The sequence below is a fragment of the Eubalaena glacialis genome, chromosome 5 (assembly GCF_028564815.1).
Source record: "Eubalaena glacialis isolate mEubGla1 chromosome 5, mEubGla1.1.hap2.+ XY, whole genome shotgun sequence".
Taxonomy (NCBI): Eukaryota; Metazoa; Chordata; class Mammalia; order Artiodactyla; family Balaenidae; genus Eubalaena; species Eubalaena glacialis.
Window position 1 is genome coordinate 105,666,873 of NC_083720.1, and position 23,884 is coordinate 105,690,756.

Consider the following 23,884-nt stretch of genomic DNA (forward strand, 5'->3'; position numbering starts at 1 on the left):
TAATATAGTTCTGCAGAAGGCAAAGGTTTGATTCTTTTTTGTTTGTTTGTTTTAAAACCGTAAGATCAGTCATCTGCATTTCTAAGTGCAATATAATGAAAACTTAGTTCGGCGACACTTTGGAGAGCAATTTGGCAATTCATAGCGCTGTAACCACACAATTCCACTTCTCCTAAGATAACAGACCTACCCAATCTCTCAGCATGTGTGTGTTAGGAGGCGTGTTACAGGTGCATACAAATAGTGGCAATGTGGAGACGACCCAGTCACTCTTTAGGAGGAAAATTATGTAAGCTGCTTTATTTGTACTGTACAGTGATCAAAATGAATTAACTGGATTTAATGAAGAAAACAAAATGGACAAACATTGAGAGAGAAGAAATGTATAGTATAATAACATTCATTTAAAATTTAGTACCTTAAACAGATACTATATATTTATGGAGATGTATGTAGATAAGTATAAAATACATGTGGAAATGATATATCTGCTAGGAGGGAGGAGAATAGATGGGGAGGTGGGCTTTAACTGCCTATAATTTTTTTCTTCAAAAATATCTGAAGCAGATATGACAATGGAATTTTTTCTTTGTTGAACTCATATTTTTTGGTTAAACTTGTATTTTAAACATAAACATTAAGAAAACCAACCAAATAAAATATCAATAAGCCTTCAGCTAGAGTCTGTAGTCTGATAAATGGAACTAGTTTCATATGAATAGAAAATAGGTACCTGTCTCAGGGGTGTGATTTATGCTTACATGCTCCAAAATACATCTCTAGTCAGCATGCCTAGTGCCTGGAATAGAAACTTAAACCTGTGGAACAAAGGCGTTGTTAATTGAAGTATATTACCTCTTAGACCTGGGTTTCACAACCTCAGTACTACTGACATTTTGGGCAGAATAATTCTTTGTCACAGGGAGTGGTCCGATGTGTTGTAAGATGCTTAGCAGTGTCCCGGGTCTCTACTCACTAGATGACAGTAGCACACCCCTAATGTGACAACCAACAGTGTCTCCAGATATTGCCAACTTTTCCCTGGGGGCAAAATCCTCCTCTTCCCTCCCCCCTCCCTCCTTTGGGACCATTCCTTTGGGAACCACCTCTCTTAGTGAATAATGCATTAATCTATTGGTACCCACTCTCACTGGCATAATTTATTCTAGCTTTCTAACTAATGGCCCCTTGAAGGAGCAGAACTTGATTTCTACAGTTTTTGGTGGCTGGTTTGGGGGAAGATGGAATGCAAGGTAAGGCATGGGAATCACAGGGTTAACAGGGTCACTGGATGGTGGCAGAGGAGGCATGTTCCTTAAGGAAAGGTAGAGGTGAGACAAGGGAATCTTCCTTCAAACTTCACCTCGCAATCCGAGGAAAATAGACGGCTTCTTTTGGAGGAAACTTTACTTGAGAGTGGGTTAGAGACTTGCATATGAGTATGTGCTCTCACCTCTGAAAGCAGATGACTTAGCACGTAATTCTGGCCAACAGTGAGTAAGCGGGATGGAGTGCTTCTGGCAGGAAAGAGGAAGACAGAATGTCAGAGCAGACTAATGCTTTTAACTGCATTGTGAGGGATGGGTGGAAAAGAGCAATTTAAGAGGTAAGTCACAGAAAGAAAGGCTCCCATGCTAATAAACCAGTTTTTCCAGTATATTTTAGCCCATAAAACATACTCTCTACTATTTTTCAGATTGTTTTTCTTTTCATACAGCTGTAACAAAGTGGATGACTTGCCCTGTGCCCTGTCCCTATTTTCTATGAAATTAGTTTTTTAAAAAATGTACCTAATATAAGCAGGTTTTAAATCTTTCTCTCCTCAGCAGTAACTAGTTGGGGATCTTGTTGGTGATTTAGCTCTCTTAGTCCCAAATACCTCAGTAGTTTAGAAGAGGGTACCTTCATCTCAGAGCTGTGGAGGTTTGAAAAAGCTGGGTGAAAACTAAGACACAAGGATTCTTTGAGAGTGAAAAGATAATAGGATCAGATGATAGGACAGTCAACTCGAGAACACATCCCCTGTTTATTTAGAGTTCTCTTTACTGTTGGGAGGAGCGGACATCTCATCAGGTGCCCATCAAATTCAAAATCCAGCTTGTCATTTTAGAAGTGTTTCCAGGGGCTTCCCTGGTGGCGCAGTGGTTAAGAATCTGCCCGCCAATGCAGGGGACATGGGTTCGATCCCTGGTCCGGGAAGATCCCACATGCCGCAGAGCTACTGAGCCTGCGCTCTAGAGCCCATGAGCCACAGCTCCTGAGCCCGCACGCCACAACTACTGAAGCCCGTGCACCTAGAGCCCGTGCTCCGCAACAAGAGAAGCCACCGCAATGAGAGGCCCGCGCGCCACAATGAAGAGTAGCCCCCGCTCGCCGCAACTAGAGAAAGCCCGCGCACAGCAGCCAAGACCCAACGCAGCCAAAAATAAATAGATAGATAGATAGATAGATAGATAAATAAATAAAAAAGCGTTCCCAAAACCAACCTCCCATTCACCATACCGCTTCTGGCCACCCTACCCCACAGAGAAAACCCTAATCAAAACTCCGGAGCTTCTCCATTTTGTTTCTGCCTTATAGATAAGAACCTATCAATAATAATAATAATCACCACTATTTCTTAAACACCAACTCCACTGTGCAAAATTAATTTACATTATTTACATGAGGATAACATCTTGTTAATCCTTATTTTACTGATGAGAAAACTACAGGTGAAGAAGGTCAAGTAACTTGCTTCAAATCACATCGCTAGTCAAAGGTAGCCTGAAAAGGAATCCCAATTTGTCTTTCCTACTCAGAATCCCTCGCCACCACTTCCTACCCTAAACCATGCCTTCCTTACCAGCCCCTCTGGCCAATGTCTTCTAATTCTCCCTTTGAAGGTTGAGGTGACTCTTCCACAAATGGAATCTCCTCTGCTGAGTGTTGGCTTTTTGTCACATCCTAGGAAACTCATAACATTTCAATCCTAAATCATCAACAGAAATTTTAAAGAAAACAAATTCATTAAGACTATCCAGCATTATGATCAAAGATACTGTGCATAAATGCCAAACCATAAGGTTGACATTTTAATTGAATTGATGGTTCATTTGATGATGAAGTTTATGGACTCTTCTGTGTTGTGGGATTTCTTGTTTAATCAGATTACTTATGTCCAAATAAACGAAGTTAATGTGGATGTCAGTCAAGATATGGGTCAACAGTGTATTGAATGAGATGTTAAAATGTTAGTTGTTAAAATGAAACTCTGCCTGTTATTCTAAATGCCTGTTGGTTTCTCTGCAGTGTTGATTGCCAACTGATTTCAATGTCCATACTTCCACCCCATTTATGCTTTAAAATGGATATAAACACATATTTAATTCTGTGATTAGTATTTATATCTGGGGCTAAAATCCTCCCATTTTATAATCAGCATTGATTATTTTATAAGTTTCTGGAGAACTACTGGGGTAAATAATGATGAAAAAGGAGGTAGATTTTCTCATCCACCTTTCTCAAGAGACTAAAAGTACATCTCCAGTACTTCTAGCTTAGTACTTTTAGTCTTGATAACTGAGAGACACTAATAGAAAATTACTCACAATACAAAAAAGGCAAATTATTCTATTATAGATATATAAACCATGTAGAAATCAGGAAAATAGAAGCTTTATTTCAGTAAAGCTTTTGGTTTTATCTTAATCCCAAATAACAGGGTCAACAAATCCATTCTACCTGTTACCCTTCCCATGACCCTGGCAGACATCACTAATTGATGACGTCTTTTGTCACTGAACCAAGATGTGGCCTCAAAAGTCCTCTTTAGCACAAACCTGCAGACAGCTTCTCACCACCATCTGACCTGGGGTTGGCCTTCCTGATGAAACCTTGTCACACTCCTGATCTGGAGATTAGATGGGGTTTCTCACACTGCTGATCAGAGGACCACTAACTGAAAGGAAGGGAACCTGTTGAGTAATTGGGTTTGGCTTAGATTTGGTTGTATTGTTTGAGGTTACGTTGATGACTTTGACATCATTGAAGTGCAGTATGGTGGACTGAATGCTCTTAAATTAGTCAGGTTTTAAACAGCCTAGGAAACAGGAATAGAGTTTAAAGTAACCTTGATGGTTTTGATGAATGAGCCACCAGAGAGAGGGAAAACATTCAAGATCCTTTACCCAAGGAGGATGCTCCAAAATGGGATAAAAAACCAGGCTTGGTTACATGCATGATAGGAACTGGCCCCTTCAGAAAGCCACAGGCAGAGTTTTAGATAAGCAGGCAGTGGAAAGCAGGGCACAGAACCTAGACTGATGCTGCAGTGCATAAAAGAGCCAGCATGTTTAACTACACAGTGATGCGCTGCTTTGAATCACTAGCCCTGGTCTTGGCCATGAACAGTGATTCCTGCGTGTCTTCCGTGTGCTTACGTTATACTCGGAACTATGCCCACAAGCAACCCTTAGCCTAGTTAAGGAGATATCACCAAGATCCGGATATCCATGTGGCAGTTGAGAATCAGGCAGCACTGGTGTTATTGAAGTCCACAAACATATAAATATAATTAATTTGAGGAAGAAACTTAATGAGCGTAGCATGAAAGGAGATCATTTTGGATGGGGGACATCAGAGAGGGTTTTTTGTGGATGTTTGGTGTTGAACTGGCCGTGTGGAGGTGGATTGAGGTTAACTAAGGTGATGGCTTTCTAAACTGGGAAAATGAGGGAATCATTTAAATAGCAGTGGGAGTGAGCTTAGTTTATGGAAGAGGCAAAAGATAGAAATAAGATTAGGTTATGAAGGGCCTCAAATGCAAAGCAGTTTAGATGTGTTATAAAGGCACAGGTAAGTCCAGGTTTACTGTTTGTATTAAGGGTGGTAAAGAGGAAATTCTGAAGCCCGTATAAAGGGTTGAATGAGATCTGTGAGGGTTGATTATTGAATTTAGAAAACGAAAAAAAACCCCAAAACTGAGGGATTATACATTTTTCAGTTGGTTAATTATTAGAAGGAGGAAGCCATCGCACTTTTCCTCCATATCCATAAAAGATGGAATAAAAAGATAGGCTTAAATTGAAGTAAAAAAATTGATAGATGTAAGAAAGAACTTCTCGTTAGCAAAAAAGGATACGAAAACTGGACCAGGCTAGTAGGTAGATTACATAGAGATTTTTTGCAAATTGGATAGATAATTGAGAATTTTGGGAGAGGTATAAATTATATAACAAAACTCTTTTCATTTTGTAGCCGTGCCTTGTTGTCTTGGTTGTAACAAATTCCCTATAAATGTTTTAAGTATTTCAGTTTTCAATCTGTCTTTATGTGGTGTTTATCTCTGTAACATCGCTGTCTGCTTGTGGGTCACTGGCTCTATGGGCAGAGAAAGCAAGAAAGCTCTTCATCAGTTCTTTTATTCTGCCAGCAAGTAGCAACAACTCCTCAAGCCCTCTTCACCTTTTCTCCTTTCTTCAAGAGATTTTGTAATAGCAGTTCCCAATTTTCTGTTTTTTTGCTGAAGCACTCGGGGCAGCATAAGTTTTCGAACCAACAAGAAAGTGAGGGGCGAGGGCACCAAAGCATGCCTCGTACCCGGAAGGTGGGGGAGATAGGGAGCAGATAGTGTGGGTTCTACGTTTGTTGAGAAGAGGCTCTTGGGCTCAGAGAAGGGAGAGATCCCATTGGACTTGTGATTAGATAGTTTTTTTCTTGGGTTGGGGTAGGAAGAAGCCAGTGATGTCTGGATGCCCTGGGGGTGAGCCAAACTCTTAGGCAGGGGCCTCCTCCTTGGTGTGCCAACCTCAGAACAGTGTGATGAAAAGCTCTACTCTGGACCCCTTCACTCGCTTTTCTAGGCCAGGTGCCTGGTATCTCTGCTTCTCTTCCTCAAAAGCTCTGTTTCCCCCAAAGCTTGGGCTGGCTAGAGAAGAGCTTCTATACCCTGGAGCCCTAGCCCATTTTCTGAAGGTTCCTCAGGGAGCAGAACTAGTAGACCGCTTACGTCTCCTGTAACTTCTGGGATACCTGGTGAACAAGAGTAAAGAACGGGACGCTTTTCTGTTAGGGCTTTAGAGCCTTCTTCCTTTCCAGGTGTTTCTCTCTGGAAACAGGATTTGCCTCTGTGCTTCTCTGGTGTTGAGCGCTGGGCAGCCTGCACCTGCTAATTTCACCTGGGAAATAGAAGTGGACCCTGATGCCTGAGGGTGCAGGGGATGCCATGGACAAATTTTGTCGGTGGATCATTTGGCCTTATTATCTTTTGGATACCTGGAAAAATGCATTGTATGCAGAGGACAGCAACTTGGAGGAACATGGCTTCAGGCCTTTACAAAATTTAAGGTACTCTGGAGACAGTGCATATACATAACAAATGACATCCTTCTTCAAGTTGCAAGAGAAAACAGCGTTAAGGACAGTGATTTCGGGTATCCCTTTAAAACCAGTGGCATTCTCTTGATTTAAGCAGGGGGGAGGGACTTCCCTGGTGGTCCAGTGGTTAAGACTCCGTGCTCCTAATGCAGGGGGCCCGGGTTTGATCCCTGGGGAACTAGATCCCACATGCCGCAGCTAAGAGCCCGCACATCGCAACTAAAAGATCCCGTATGCCGCAACTAAAGATCCCGCACACAGCAATGAAGATCCTGCGTGCCACAACTAGGACCCGGTGCAGCCAAATAAACAAACAAACATACATACATACATACATACATAAATACATAAATAAATAAATAGCTAACTAGCAGAGGGGAAGTTGATAATGAATTCCAGAGACCATCCCTTAAAAAAAAGAAGAGAGAGAGAAAATGAGATTAAGATTGGATAGAGAGTACAGACGTTGGCTATGTGTGATTAATTCAAGCACTCACCTGCTTGGTAGACTATGTAAAGTACTCCAAACCTTTGCAAAGGGTAGGTGTATGTTCTTTTTTTCAAAGTGTGGTAAGCTTTTTGTTTACTAAATTAAGTTGGTATCTGTTAGTGTATCATGCAGATGAATCCTTTCCTCTTCCTGCTTCTGCAACAACATTAGCACAAATTTGACTAAATGAACGTCCTCATTTTCAGTGACTCATATGTTCTAAACAGTGAGTTTCCTTGCCAGTCAGTGGTCAACCCACATGACCCTCGACAACAGACATCGTATGTGATGCCAGCAGGCATTGTGAAATCCCAGCGTGTGACGGTTGCTCAGCCTCTGATGCTCACCTCAGTGAGCCTGTGCCCAAGATTGCTAATCAATAGAGAGGCGTGTGTATCAGGGTGTGTGTACAAGAGAAAAACAGGCATTTTGTAATCAACAAAAAAGAACTAACATCTTTTTTTTTTTTTTTTTTAAGGGAGGGCATTGCCTTGCCATTTCACCCTCACCCTCATAGGACAAGTCATCCATTGTGTCTTTTAGTGTAAGCCTGATTTAGTTTTAGAAACTTATAACTGATGTTTTGTAAGTTTGGTGTAACATGTACTTTTTTTCCTGTCTTTGCTGATAATCAGTTAAAACAACTCCTGCATCATATAATGAATGGGGTTGGTGGTTCATGGGCTCAAGGAAAATGAAAAAGGGGAAAATGGAGGTCTGCTGATGTGAAGAATCTTGAGTAATTTTAGAAAAAGGGGTATCAGGTGGAAGAAATTGTAAGCAAAGGCAGGAGAGTAGGAGAGCCTAAGAGATATGAGGGGCCCAAGAACTGATTTAGTCTGGTTGGAGCTAGGATGAGTGAAGGTGAGTTGGAGGTGCAAAGTGTTGAGATTGGATATTTCAATCCTAAAGAGCCTTGAATTCCAGGCCAAGAAATTACTTAATTAAATTCAGGACAAATCTGGTAGCTTTTTGGAAACGGAGTTAGGAAGAGGGTGGGGAAAGTGGAGAAAGGAGGGTGGTAGATGGAAAGCCATTCTGGAAGGTACTGGGGCCTTGAACCAGAGCCATGGGGCTGGTGCAGAGGTGGAGGGTCTGTGCAGCCATATAAAAATGTGAGCCTTGGGGAAGAAGTCAGGCCTACAGATGTACATTTGGGAATTATTTGCAGAGGGTGGAAGTTGAAATGGTAGATTGAATGAACTCACTGAGTGAAAAACATTTATAGAGGCTAGAGAAAAAAGGGGGGCAGGAAGAGATAAATGAACCAGATGAGTATCAACCAGGGAAAAGAATAGGAGCAGAGAGAGTGGAAACTCAGAGGAGAGAGAGTTCTAACTTTATATTTTCTCTCTCCTTATTCCCCTGCCCACTGATACTCTTCTGTGCTGTATTTTTCGATAGATGTTTTCTATCAACTCTTTTTCAGAAAAAGAAACAGTGAATACCTTCTCTGTAAACTGCTTTTATGTGAGTGTCTACACACGTGAGGTGGTGGTGGGGTTATTAGGGACTTTTAAAGCTAACGTAGAAATTACGTATTTTAGGGTAAGATTTGAAATGCAGGGGTGACACTGGTTTATGTGGAAAGTGATCATAGTACGGTCTCACTTTGTTGCATCTTTGCAGTTCTGCAGAGGCTGAGCCATCAGACTGATGGGATTCTGGGAGAGCCAGCAGATGACACACAAAGGATATGTGTGTGCAAGTTCTTGTGTAAACATTTTAAATTTGGGTTTACACATCTTTTAAAAACTTTCTGGCATAGGTAGTATTTACATTCACATGGTACAAAAATCATAGCAATTTTAAAACATGTGCTTTGATCAGTGTAGCTTCCAGCCGTTATTTTCTACCTCTACGCCATGTTAGTGTCTTATGGATGTTCCAGTGGTTCTTTATGCGACCTCAAACATGCTATTGTAATGGAAATGTTTGTTATTTTCTTGAGTTGCTAATACCAAAGATGATGTACAGTAAACGCTACTCTGAGCCAGTTTTTCACTTATAGCCTATAGTCCTTTCCATATTATTACTTAGAAAGTTTCTTTTTTTTTAACAGCTACAAGAAATTTCATTACATCAATGAAAATGGTTTTTTACCTGTAGTTCTCCACCTTTTGCTATCAAAAAATATGTGGCGATTCACACTATTTGTAACATGAATTACGTGTAACATAAATCTGTGACATGAATGGGATTGCTCTGTCAGAGAGCATTTGGAATTTTGATTGATGGCCAAATCACCCTTCATTAATGGTTGTACTATTTGTACTTCCACTAGGGGTGTATGGAAGTGCCTCTTTCCCCACAGCTTCACCAATGGTGTAAATGTATGTCAAACTTTTGGGTTTGTGCCGGTCTGATAGGTGAGAAGTGGAAACTCATGTTAGTCTTAATTTGCATTTCTTTTACAGAGAGTGTGATTTGGTACACGTTTTATGTTTAAGGGCCACTTGTATTTCTTTTTCTGGAAACTCTCTTTTGGCAATTTTTCTATTCTTTTCTTTTGCCGATTTTTCTCTCTCGCGATTTCACTTTGATTTCTGGGAACTTCTCATATATTAAAGTGATTAGCTTTTGTCTGGGCTGAGCTAAAAATACTGCTTTCAGTTTGCAATTGTATTTTCCCCTTTGCTTATCATGCTTCCTACTATGCAGATATTTTCTTCTTTTAAAAATAAATTTATTTATTTATTTATTTTTGGCTGCGTTGGGTCTTCGTTGCTGCGCGTGGGCTTTCTCTAGTTGCGGCGAGCGGGGGCTACTCGTCGTTGTGGTGCGTGGGCTTCTCATTGCAGTGGTTTCTCTTGTTGTGGAGCACGGGCTCTGGGCACACGAGCTTCAGTAGTTGTGGCACGCGGGCTCAGTAGTTGTGGCTCGCAGGCTCTAGAGCGCAGGCTCAATAGTTGTGGCGCACAGGCTTATTTGCTCCACAGCATGTGGGATCTCCCGGGACCAGGGCTCGAACCCATGTCCCCTGCATTGGCAGGCGGATTCTTAACCACTGAGCCTCCAGGAAAGTCCGATATTTTTCAATTTTATGTAGTCAAATTTATCAATATTTTCTTTTTATAGCTTGTGGATTTTTATTTTTTTTAGTAGAAAAATTTTCCCTCTGCCAAGTCTTAAGGGAATTCTCCAGTGTTTTCTTTGACTACTTTTATGGCTTAAAAAAATTTTTTTTAAATCTTTGATTCATTTATTCTGGTGTATTTGTCCAGATGGCTACCCAGATGTTGCAACACTGTCTATTAAAAAGCCCATCTCTACCCAAATGATTTGTGATGCAACCTTAATAATTTCCTGAATTCTAGTATAGTTTTGGATCTATTCCTGAACTTTCTATTCTGCAGTGTTTACTTGTCTTCTCATGTACTGGTACGTTGTTTTAATTATTGACATTTTAATATCTGGCAGGGATTGTTGTTCTCATTGCTTTTCCTTACAGAACTGTCTTGTTAATTCTTGCTTATGATCGGTATGATCTTGACATTCAGCTTGTCTATGTTCCAGAGGAAATACAACTATCTATTTTTATTGGCATTGTGGTAAATTTATAAATTTACTGAGGGTGGTTTGACCTTATCTGTGTTGAGTCTTCTTCTCCAAGAACATTACATCTTTCCATTTGTTTAGGTGTTTCTTTGTACCCTCCAGAGGTATTTGAAAGTTTTCCTTAGACAGTGTACATTTCCTCTTAAGTTTATAATTCCAGTAGATATTATAAATGGAGCCTCTTCTTCCATCATATCTTCTGATTGTTGTTTGTATATTGGAAAGCTTTGATTTTAGTAAGGCAGAAGGATATAAAAAAGTGAGAATTCTACTTATGTAGGTTTCAGATTTCCTTTTTTTTTTTTTCAGGCATGCAGCTATTTTATCTTAGTAGTGATAGTTTTACCACTTCTTATTCAACTTTAGTTTGTGTTTTATTTCTTTTCCAGTTTATACTTCATTTCTTTCCCTTGTCTAATTGTGCTGGCTGCTACTCCAATACAGCACTGACTAGCAGTGGTGTTAGTTGCCGTTCCTGCTGGGGACGGGCTGTAGTGCCTGTAGCGTCTTCCCTGTAAGCATCAGGTTGGCTTTGATCTAGTTTTCCATCTTATGGTAAATACTTCTTGATGCTTGTTTTGTAAATCAAGAATGAATGTTGAATTTGTCATGCTTTTCAGCACATTTGGTGATGAGTATGTCCCCCACCCCCTTAGGCATATTATGGTAAATTACATTAATAGCTTAATATTAGAGTCATATTTGTGTTTATGGACTAAACATTGCTTGGTCATAATATGGTGCTGGAAGCTGTCTGCCAAAATTGGAGTTAGGATTTTTGCAACTGATCCTTATATTTGAGATTAGTGTATTACCTACCTACTTACTTCCCTCCTTCCCCCTTTATGCCCTTTCTTCTCAGATTTAAAGGTTTGGTAAAATTCCTTGTAAAACGGTTCGGTTCTGGGACAGGTAGTTTCCTTACTCCCCACAACATTATTGCATTTGTGCAAATGGTTCTCTTTGGAGAAGGGATCCCCAATCCCCGGGTATGAGGCCTGTTAGGAATTGGGCCGCACAGCAGGAGATTAGTGGTGGTCGAGCGAAGCTTCATCTGTTGCTCCCCAGCGCTCACATTACCTCCTGAACTGTCCCCCCGATCGTTTAGAGCAATCATCTCTTGGTGTCAGTATTAGTAATGTTTTCTTAGTTAGAAAGCTATCCATTTTGCCTAGCTTTTTATTATATTCATTTGCATAGGACTTTATGCACAGTTGTTTCTTATGATTTTTATACTTTTCTGTTTATGTTATTTCTCCTTTGTAAATTCTTATTTTGTATTATATGTGGACTTTCTCCCCTGTCCTTATTTTGTTTTTCCTACTTGGATTAACTAGTGGGATGTGTAGGTGTTTAAAGTAAACTTTACCCTTTTCATGTTAAAAAAAAAAGTTGAATGTGACTCTTAAATGTGCCAACTGGGGAAACGTTACTGGGGGGGAGCGGAGCACGAGTAGTTTCATAACTCTAAAGCTTTTTTAAAAACTAGGCAATCGTGATTGAGTAGCTCTTAGGGAACCAAAGGAGATGCTAAGTCAGCATTTATTTTGAGCACATTTCATGTATATCATGGGTCATGATAGTTCTGCTGATTTTGCCCCCTTTTCCTTTTATGGACCTATTATATGGTACATACGAATCTCATTCTAAAGCAGGGACACTTGTGAAACTTTTATGTAGTGAGTTTTTTTTTTCTTCAGTTTGCATTGTATTCATATTTTTGTTTTTCATCCTTACCGATCTCTCTACTTCCAAGAAGAGATAAACTTAAAACAGCAACCAAAAAATGACCTAGCCAACAGCAACCCCTCTTACAAGTATATTGCTAATTTGACCATCAAATCGATAAAATATTATCAATAACAGGTGAAACTAAGCAGAAAGTTGTTAATGTGTGTCTGTGAACTCTCAGTGTTCTAATAGTTACTGGTAATAACATGTTTCTCTCATCCTAAGCATTTCTTCTTCTAAATCATTTTAGGTTGTAGGGTGAGGGGTTAACATAGATCTGTCACTCGTAGCAACAAAATGATGATTTGATTCAGAGGTGGGGACCAATCCAGGTTTTGTGGGGGCCTGAAGCTTATACAATTTGGAGACTCTCTTTAAGAAAAAGAATACACAAAGTTAGGTGTGGGAGCTCGGAAGGGGCCGTGCAGGTGAGGAGACTGAAGCTTAACCTTCTTAGCTTTACAGTCACTCTGTCTTTGGCTCAGAGACCTTGAACTCAATGTAGAGTCATGGCTGAGGATACAGCAGGTTGTATAGAGGCTGTTTTCTACAAACCTTGGCTGGGTGACCGTCCAGGTTGATGAGGATATAACGGAGGTAAACGACTTTAGAATAAACCCTAATAGTGACAACGATAAAACATCAAGGGTGATTATTATCCATTCTAAACTTTGACTAACCTGCAAGATGCCTGGGGCAGCTGCTTCTGCCTCAGAGAGGACTTGAAGAGGAAGGATACCGGCAGGACATCTGTGTGCTGAATCACAAATTGGACAGAACAGCCTCCTGGGGCAACTCAGACCTGGCTGAACTACAAACTGAGGGAGTATTAAATGGACCACTGCCCAGGGGCTGTTTTTTATTGGGCTTATTGTAGGAAGACCTAATGGGATGTGCTCCAGGCTGTAAAAGATTCCTGGCCCAGATGAAAAAAAAAAAAACAAAAAAACAGTGACTTGAATTCCTGCTTCCTGGGAGGGATGATTAAGCCTAAGTCAGTCAGTGACAAGTGCGTGTCCAGATTAATGACAGATGGAGGCCACTTATAGGTTTTCCCATATCAAAGTTCCATTTCTTCCTTCAAAGGTAGGAGAGATACTTAGTAGAACTGCTACTCAGGGCTTCTCTTTAGCAAGGAAGAACTGGGGCTGATGTGGAGTTGATGGGAAAGATCTTACATCTTTGAGGTTTGTCAAAGAGCAACTGTTGGACAGAGTGGCATGGAATTTGAAGGTTTAGGATATGAGAGAACATTTGGTTTTGGAGTCACAGACTTGATTTCAAATCCTGGTTCTATTCCTTTCTCTCCCCATGGCTCCAGGTAAGTTACCCAATCACTCTGAGCCTTAGTTTCCTAGTCTGTAAAATGGGGATAATAGACAATACCTCATAGGATTATGGGGATTACATGAATGTACATGTCAAGGGTTTAGCACACAGTCTGGCATCAGGAAGCATTCAATAAATGTCAGTTGTCTTTTTAGTTTAGGAAGGAAGACAAAATTATTCGTGGGAAGGGTAGGTATGATTGGCTAGAGCCTCTAATTGGGATTATAGCTAAAAGTTGTGGAGACTCTTAAATGTAACAGTTTTCTTTTTAAAAAATATTTATTTATTTATTTATTTTGGCTGCACCGGGTCTTCGTTGCAGCTCACGGGATCTTCGTTGCGGCATGCGGACTCTTAGTTGCAGCATGAGGGATCTAGTTCCCTGACCAGATATTGAACCTGGGCCCCCTGCATTGGGAGCGTGGAGTCTTAACCACTGGACCCCCAGGGAAGTCCCTGTAACAGTTTTCTGATTCCCCCCAAAAATTGAGGCATGATTAACATACATTAAACTGCACAAATATCAACTGTTCAGCAAGATGAATTTTTACGTACTTGTAAACCAATGTGACTACCACCCAGATTCAGCTGAAGAACATATTCATGATCTCAAAGTTCTCTCAGGCCCTGCCTAGTAGGCATGACTCATCCCTCAGTCCTCATTGTAACCTCGCTTTTGATTTCTGCCATTATCAATTAGTTTTTCCTATTTTTTTTGAAATTCACATAAATGAAATCATATAGGATGGGCTCTTTTGTGTTTTTTTCAAGCAGCATAATGTTTATGAGATTTCTCCATGTTGTTACATGAATCAGTGGATTTTTAAAAATTGCTGTGGAGTATTTCTTTATACAAATACATAATAGTTTATTTACCCGTTATTGTGTTGATTGACATTTGGGTTATTTTACGGTTTTTAGCCGTTAGGAATAAAGCTGCTATGACCATTGTTGTGAACCTGTTTACTTGTTTTTCTTGGGTACACACCTTGGAGCGGAATTGCCAGGTCATAGGGTAAGCAAGTGTGTTTAACCTTTGGAAACTGCTAAATGGTATTCCAAAATGGTTGTACACTCTCAGAACTGTGTCTGCATTCCATAGCCTCTTCAGTGCTTGGTATTTTTGGCCCTTTTAATTATAGACATTGTGGTGGGTAAGTAGTAGTACGTATCTCATTTCGGTTTTTAAAAATAGCATTTTTAGTACTTTTCTCTCACTATGTGAAATAATACATATACTTTATTGAAAAATTAGACATTGCAGATGTATAAGAAAATTAAAAGTTAACCATATGAAATCCTATTACTCAGAAAAGACCTAATATTTTGATATCTTTCCTTATAGTTTTTCCCCCATTCCTATATATTTTAAAAAGTGTAGTTATTTTAATTTAGTTGATTTGGGGTTGGATCCTGATGTCTTTACTTTTATAGATTCCAGAGATATTCTAATGTGCAGCCATGCTTGAGAACTACTGAGTTAGTTCAACTTCTTTTTTTCCCTCTCCCATCTGTGTATTCAATATTTTAGTGCCTGGCCTGGCACTCTCTCTGTAATGACTAAATGAACGAATGAATGAGATTTAGATGAGGAAATTGATTCCCAGCTAAACTGACTTTTCAAATGAGCTTCTTAAACAGATTTAAAAAAAAATACAGTATTCAGTTTTAAAAAGTAAAGAGAATAGTACAATTAATTCCCTTATAGCCATCACCCAAATTCAACAAGAATTTGCTTTATCTATCCTTTTTTTCAGTTTTTCCTTTGTGGAAGTATTTTATTTAATTAAAAGTTTAATTACAGATGTAGTATGTGAGCAATGTCGAAAATCAGAGAATACAGATAAGCAATCAGAAACACCGTATTCTCACTTTTTTTTTTTGTGCTGTCATGTATTTTAATGTATAATTGTAGTGACTCATTTTAAAAATTTTTATTGGAGTATAGTTGCTTTACAATGTTCTGTTAGTTTCTACTGTACAGCAAAGTGAATCAGCTATACATATACATGTGTCCCCTCTTTTTTGGATTTCCTTCCCATTTAGGTACCCAGAGAGCATTGAGTAGAGTTCCCTGTGCTGTTCAGTAGGTTCTCATTAGTTATCTATTTTATACATAGTATCAATAGTGTTATATGTCAACCCCAATCTCCCAATTCATCCCATACCCCCACCCCCTGTACTCTCACCTTAATGAATGTCCTTTTATGGGAGTATTTTAAAACTAGATAGTATGTCATTTTACCTCTAAGTACCTTAGTATGAATCTCAAAAATCTGACTTTTTAAAAGCATAATCTGGATACCATTATTACACTTAACTAAGCTAATAACAGTAAACTGGATTTTTAAAAAGTCCTTAGGAAGGAGAGCAGTGGTAATCAGGAACACAAAGGATTCACTGTGAAATAAGCATAGTCAAATCGCCTAATTTATGTGCTGGAAATTGTAACTTGACTAACGGCCCAGGGAATTTTTTGCACATGGTATATCTCAAGCTTAGCCTTGCGATGGTAAATTATTTTGAAAAAAGGTGGCAAAAAGTGGGCTGGAAACCTGTGCAATTGGGTGACTGCGTAGTTGATGCGCTCATTAGTGTGTGAATATCTGTGATGATTAATGAACTGGAGAAGAATGAGGACAGAGCTCAGTGGTTTGTTCAGGGATCTGTCCTTCGCTCTGGCTTGTTAGAATTGTATCAGGACCTTGAACTATGCCTAGAGATTGAACATGGGTCTTATCTCTCCGGAGGCTGGCACTGAATATTTCCGCTCTTTAATCCCAACTGCTCCGATCCACCCCACTCCCCAGCCCCAACCGCATACAGTTAATCTTTTTTTTTAAAAATAAATTTATTTACTTATTTTTGGCTGCGTTGAGTCTTTGTTGCTGCGCGCCGGCTTTCTCTAGTTGCGGCAAGCGGGGGCTACTCTTCGTTGTGGTGCGCGGGCTTCTCATTGCGGTGGCTTCTCTTGTTGCGGATCAAGGGCTCTAGGTGCACAGGCTTCAGTAGATGTGGCACGCGGGCTCAGTAGTTGTGGCTCGTGGGCTCTAGAGCACAGGGTCAGTAGTTGTGGTGCATGGGCTTAGTTACTCTGGGGCATGTGGGATCTTCCTGGACCAGGGCTCGAACCCATGTCCCCTGCATTGGCAGGAGGACTGTCAACCACTGAGCCACCAGGGAAGCCCGCATACAATTAATCTTTATAGCTACTTTACCCTGGTCTCTTTAATCAGGCCAATCACATTTATGGATCAGGAAGGATATTGGGGCATGGGAGGGAAGAATGTAGGCCTGGCTTTCTTGCCAAGAACCGGAGACCCTCAGAGGAGATTCTCATAGCAGAAAAAAGACCTTGCCACCACTAGTTGGTGCTGGGACAGGTAAACTCCTTCCTGCCCAGTTGCTTAATAATTGGGTAGGGGGATATAGAGTAAACTTTTTTTTTTAAGGGACATAGTATTTATTTAATTCTATAATAGGTAAATCATGGAAATAGGGGATTAACAGATATTGTCTCCTTCAATTCTTTTTCTTCTAAAATTGTGGTAAAAACACTTCACATAAGATCTACCCTCTCAACAAAATTTTAAATGTACGATACAGTATTGTTAACTATAGGCCATACTGTACAGCAGATCTCAAGTACAATTTTTACAAAATTGAAGCATAATATACATAGACAAGAGTGTAAAATTATAAATGTACAACTTGGTGGATTTCCCAAAGTAAATGTACTCATGGACCTCTCACCTAGGTCAAGAAATAGGACATTAACAGTGTCCCAGAAAGTGCCCCTAACGCCCCCTCTAAGTCACTATAGGACGAGGAAGTTTTTTGTTTTGTTTTTGTTGATTCCAAGCGAGATTTAATTTTTAAATTTCCTGTGGAAATAGTGCTAAAGGAGATTTCTATTTCATGGTACTGCTACTATATGATCACGTATATTTTGGGTTAATTAGGCTTATGATTGGATAGGACTCTAGCTCTAAACAGACTAATTCAAAGTTTCCATGAGAGAGTGTGTCTTAAACTCTAAGCTTCTGACTTTTGGAATATAGCCTATTGGTAGGTTAAGGATCAACTTCTATACATAAGCCTTCTATATCCACTTTTGGTCTGTGGTGGACCCTGATTTTCCGTAATTGCTGACCTAGAAAGCATACTTTACAGCTGGAAGATGGAAAAACTAGCGTGATTTATAAATGGGCAGTTATTCCAAGAGTTCACTCAGCTAATTTAGAGTTAATTACATTTGAGATGGTTTTAAGTTCAGCCTCCATTTCTTTTAACAGGCCTTTCATAGCTGGTATTATTTATGTACCAGTGACTTGCTCAAGGCAGGTGGCACAGACAGCTTGTGCAATTCATCTCTTGCATTAGATATAATTGTTCTAATTTTATTTTCATCCAAGCATGAACCTTGTCGTGTTGGCCAAAGCATTGGTGTAAGGACAAAGTTCAAATGTTTATGGCTTTCCTTTTTTGAGGTTAACTTGCGAAACAAAAGGAAATATTTTCTAGAATCAGGGTTTTACCAATTTAAGAACTGTGGGTTTCTCTGAAGGATCAGGATTAATTTATTAATAATAACGAGGTTTCCTTAATGACAATAAAACCAGTATAGAAACTGTCTGTGCTAGTTAAAGCTGATATGTATTTATATCTATATTTTGAAGACTTTTGGTCTACTTATGAACATTTTTTGGTGTCAGAAGAAATATTTCCTCTTTTTCTAAGGTGTATTTTGATGCCTGATACATAGTGAGTATCCCCTATACGTGGATTGAATTGAATATTTTTTCCTGTTAGAAGTTCATCCTTAGGGTGAATTCAGTCAGTATTTCTGACCCTCAGTAGTCAATATTCAGGAAGGAAGTAACATTATAAATTCAGTAGTGCTTCTTTTGACATCTAATTTTATAATACCTAATTTCAGATTTTGTGTGCCTTATTAAAGAGCTCTTAAGCTAGTACCTGCTCTCTTACAATATAGAGCTTCATCTTGGGAACAATTGTCAGTTCCATGTAACTTTTTTTTTTTTTTTCTTGGTTATAGCACATGTGTAGCCACCACCTAATTTAATAAATAAAACTTTACAAAACAAATTCTCCTGTTTATCCCTCCCTGATTCCATTGCCCTGCCAAACCTGAAACTACTACTCTGATTTTGATGTTTATTATTTTCATACTTCCCCTATACATGTATGTATTCTTAAACAATACGTAGTATTTATTGTTTTGCATTATTCAAACTCTATAAAAATATCACCTTTCACATATTACTCTGAATTGTTTGTTCCTTCTGATGATTGCAAATTATCTAATTTGGTAAATTTTAGTTAATTTCTTTTAACTACTATGTAGTATATACTTCATATATCCATTTTCAAAAATATGAGCTGCCATTTATTTATTTACGTATAATTGACATATAACATTATATTAGTTTCAGGTGTACAACATAATGATTCGATATTTGTATATATATTTTTTAAATTAAATTAAATTTAATTTTTCTTGGCCACGCCATGTGGGTGGCATGTGGGATCTTAGTTCCCCGACCAGGGATCAAACCCGTGCCCCCTGCAGTGGAAGCGCAGAATCTTAACCACTGGACCTCCAGGGAAGTCCCGATATTTGTATATATTGCTGTATATCCACCTATTGAATGAACCTTTGTATTGATTCCACTATTTTGCTATTATAAACAATGTGGCAAGATGTTCTTATATATGCCTATTTGTGCACAATTTTATAAGAAGCTCTCTAGAATATAAGGAAAAAGCTCTTCCTTAAAGTGGAATACCAAATAATAAATGTGGAGGGAATGAAGGAGAGAGAAAATACTATTTTAAAAGACACATAGTACCAATTTATTTGGAGTGAAAGTGTGAGGAGCAGGATATTTCTGTAGTTTCAAAGCATCTCCTTTTTTATAGATACTTATAGGTAATAATTATCTACTTATTAATCAAAAAGAGAAAAATAGTAACTTCACAGTGGAGGAACCCTGTAAGCACTGACTACCTTAAACCAAGTGGTCAAAGTTAAACGTCACAAATCATGGGACAAACTGACATCAGTGCCTCCCCATGTGATGCACTGAGAAGGATACAGCATCACTTACATAGTATTCCTGCCCAAAGTGTACAACCTGCATCTAATCATGAAGAGACATCACGTTAACCCAAATTGAGACATTCTACAAAATAAATGGCTTGTGCTCTTAAGAAATGTCAGTATCTTGAAAAACAAAGAAAGGCTGAGGAAACTTTTCATATAATAGGAGACTACAGAGACGACACGTAAAGGTATTGTACAATCCTGGGTTGAATCCTGGACCAGGAAAAAAATGCTATGAAAGATATTGGTATCATTGTCAGAATTTGAATAAGGTCTGTAGATACTAGTATTGCAGTAATGTCAACTTTCCTCATTTTGATAATTGTACAGTGGTTATGGGAGTTCCCTGGTGGTCCAGCAGTTAGGACTTGGTGCTTTCACTGTCGTGGCCTTGGTTCAATCTCTGGTTGGGGAATTAAGATCCTGCAAACCCCGCGGCAAGGCCAAAAAAAAAAAGTACTGAGGTTAAATAAGTGAAGCTCCATGTCCTAAGGAAATCTATGCTGAAATATTTGGGGGTAAGGGGCATGATGTCTGCAATTTATTCTCAAGTGGTTCAGAAAAAAGTATTGTTTTATACATACAGAGATACGACAGTAAAGCAAATGTGACAAAACATTGGCAGTTCGTGGATCTGGGTAAAGTGAACCATCACTGCAGTTTTTCTGTATATTTGCAATTATTAAACACAGATCTTCCTGCGGTGTACCTGGAAGTAGAGTTGCTGGGTCTTGGGCTGTGAATATCTTTAAATTTACTAGACAGTGCCAAATTGTTTTCTAGTGTGGTTGTGCTAATTACATTCCATTGTCCCAGGTCTTTACCAACACTTGATATTATTCAATTAAAAATTTTTATCGGTCTTCATGGGTATGAAATAGTATCTCATTGTGGTTTTTGCATTTCTCTGATTATAGGGAAGCTGAACATCATTTTAAATGTTTATTTAAAAGTAAGTAAGTCATTAAGGCTTACTCTTTTTATGAATTCCTCGCCATATACTTAAGCATTTTTTTAACTGAGTTCTTTGACTTTTTCTTATGAATTTTTTGTATGTTAATATATTCTGGAAATGAATCCTTTGTCAGTTAGATGCATTGCAGTTACCCACATACTTTCGAAAGAGGCTTAAGGAAAATATAAAATTGAGTTATATTTTATTTGAGTAACACAGAATAAAGTAGGTCAGAGGGCAGAGAAAACATTGCACATCAAATGTGTAGTGGCTAAGGGGTTGGCTTCTGTTTACAGATCTCTTCTCTCCTGGCTCAGTTAAATAATATGAGGCAACTTGAACTTGTATTTTTATCTCTGGTCCTTCTGAAAAAGGTTATTTTTTAGAAGGGCAGTCTCTTGTCTCCAGTGTATTTCATTCAGCGATTTCCCAAGTAACTGTTCATCTCTTCCCTTCTAGACTTAATAAAAAAAAGTCTATACATTGCTAAATAATGAAACTCTTGCACTGCTAAATATTGGCCAGTGCTTGGATTGAGTAACCTGCTCTCAGTGGTACTGCAGTACCTACAGAGCAAGAGGGTAATTCAGTAGCAAAACTATTTGGTTCATTTTCTAATACTGATTAAACCCTTTGCAGAGATGAGGAAAGATTAAACCACTTGGAGTACGCTACTGAAAAAGATAATCTAATGATCATTCAAGAACTTACTTTAGTGCTCTCATTCTTAAGGTGGTTAGGTATTAGCTTTGCATGTGGGCAAAAACAAACAAAACCCACCAAAAAACTCAAAAGTGAAATCAGAAAACTTTAGCCTTTGTAAGGACTTTCCCAGCCCCCTGCCCCCCATTTTATAAAGGAGGACAGCAAGTTAGGTGACTTATTGGTTACCCCCGGTCATAGAGCAAGCTGGTGGTTGTCCTAACAGAACTTGACTTTGGATTCCAGATCCTCTTCACTTTCTACTCCAGTGCATTATGCTGCCATCCCTTAAAAAAACGGGTGTATTACAGCTCCTCCTACGGATGCACATCCAAGTTCTCCAGAGGGCAGATCACATAGCTGTCTCCACTTTCCTCATTGATTTCCTAGTAAACTGAAAGATGAGAAAATCAAAGGGGATCTTCTTTCAGGGAACTTAACGTCTTAAGTCTTGACTTTTCTAATTAATGTAAGAAGTAAATTCATTTGTGATACGCCCCATAGGGACAAATGGATAGCCATGTCACTGTGTATATAGCTACTTTTTATTTTGAAGATCTTCTCATCTATTATTTTTATTCAGTGGGTAGAACTGGGTGGCAGTAGTCATTTTTCAATCTACCAAACTTATGCTACTTTAAAAAATCTTTGAATTATTTTCTTTATGGAAAATACAATAACAGTATAAAGAGGAAAACCTAGTCCTATTGCCCAGAGATAACCACTTAATGTTTCCTTCTGGACATTTTTACTATATATATATTTCATAGAGTTAAGAGTAAACCATAGTTTTAGATCCTGACTTTTTTCACTTAACATTATAGTTTTGATTAATGGATATACTATATCTCATTGTCTGGATCTATTTTTTTTAAATTAATTAATTTTTGGCTGCGTTGGGTCTTCGTTGCTGCGCGCGGGCTTTCTCTAGTTGGTGGCGAGCGAGGGCTTCTCACTGTGTTGGTTTCTCTTGTTGCGGAGCACGGGCTCTAGGCGTGCGGGCTTCAGTAGCTGTGGCTCGCGGGCTCTAGAGCACAGGCTCAGTAGTTGAGGCGCATGGGCTTAGTTGCTCCACGGCATGGGGGACCTTCCCAGACCAGGGCTCGAACCCATGTTCCCTGCGTTGGCAGGCGGATTCTTAACCACTGTGCCACCAGGGAAGTCCCTGTCTGGATCTATTATAATGAAAATGCTACAGTGAACACTCTTGCCTGCGTTTCTGATTATTTTCTTATGACAGATTCCTAGAATTGGAATTTTACTGAATCATCAGCAAAACTATTTTTAGTTTCTTCATGCCAAACAGATTTTGACAAAATTGCTCCTAGTTCCACACTCATACAAATTGAGTATGAGAGTACCTGTGTCATTTCTGTCTTTGAACTTTGTCATTAAACAAACATGTTGCTGATTTGATCATGCAAATAGGCCACTCTTTGTCTGATTCACATTTCTTTGATTACAAGTAAAAAGGCTTTGAAATATTTATTAACTATTTATCTTTTTTCTACGAATTCAGTTCATGAACTTTGCTTACTTTTTTGCAGGAGCCTATGTTTTTCTTATTAAATAATTTTTACATATTAAAAACTCAAATTTTTGCTATTTGTGGTAAATATCTTTTGCCATTTTGCTTGCTTTCTGGCTTTATAGTTTTTATCTGGGGAAAACATAAATCTTTGTTTCTACACAGTCTAGATTTATACTTGGGGAGAGTTTGTTTCTGTGAGTTCTTTTGCTAATGATTCGTAGGGAGAAGGTGCAAGCAAAAGGGTTATTGAGGACCAAATTCCTCTGTAATGAACTGAAATCATTGGGTAGAAGCCGTTTCATGCAGACTCAGGGATTTTTACCTCTTTTCCCACTGCAGTTGCTTGTCTTTTATTTCTGAAATCTGCTTCATGTTACCCATTCGATTTATTTATTTGTCTTCTGCACAAGTTAAAGTAGCCTCTTTGATCAGTTGTTCTTCTGTCCTATGGCATTTTCTCATGTCCTGATGCTTTCTTTTAAGGTATTATCCAAAGAGATGAGTCACCCATGGAAAAAGGGCTGTCTGGTCTGCGAGGAAGGGACTTTGAGCTGTCTGACGTGTTTTATTTCTCCAAGAAGGGATTGGAAGCCATCGTGGAAGACGAAGTGACCCAGAGGTTCTCCTCAGAGGAGCTAGTGTCATGGAATCTCCTCACAAGGACCAATGTAAATTTCCAGTACATCAGTCCGAAGCTCACCATGGTGTGGGTGCTGGGCGTCATAGTGCGCTACTGTGTCCTACTACCTCTGAGGTACGTCTCCTGCCCAGTAACTTGATGGTACAATTGGTTCAGCTTTCTTTTTAAATCATGTATGGAATGGCCACATGAGAGTATTAATGATAATAACCCACCCCTTCCCATTTAGAAAACACCACTAAACGTGACCTCCACCAAAACATATTATTTATTCTCTCACATTTTTCCCAAATGAAAGTGTGTATTCAGAATCCAGTATATATTAACTGCATCCGTGTTGCTCTTTCAGTCATGGAAAATTTGAGGATGGATAGAAAAGGGAAGTTAGAAAAAAGAAGAGCGAGTATTTACAGTTTCACATTCACCAGAGCGTCATCCAAACTGTGACTGCCTCTCTTTGCTGG

At 39.0% G+C, this 23,884-nt stretch overlaps 1 protein-coding gene across 5 annotated transcripts in view; it reads left to right on the top strand.

Annotated features, from left to right (window-relative positions):
• Window positions 1-23,884, top strand: part of GPAT3 (glycerol-3-phosphate acyltransferase 3) — a 56,853-nt gene that overhangs the window by 13,829 nt on the left and 19,140 nt on the right. For all 5 annotated transcript variants that reach the window (XM_061191546.1, XM_061191542.1, XM_061191547.1 and 2 more), the window contains exon 4: window positions 23,264-23,534. In XM_061191546.1, the coding sequence (XP_061047529.1) occupies window positions 23,264-23,534 (271 nt within the window). The remainder of the gene's footprint in view (window positions 1-23,263; window positions 23,535-23,884) is intronic.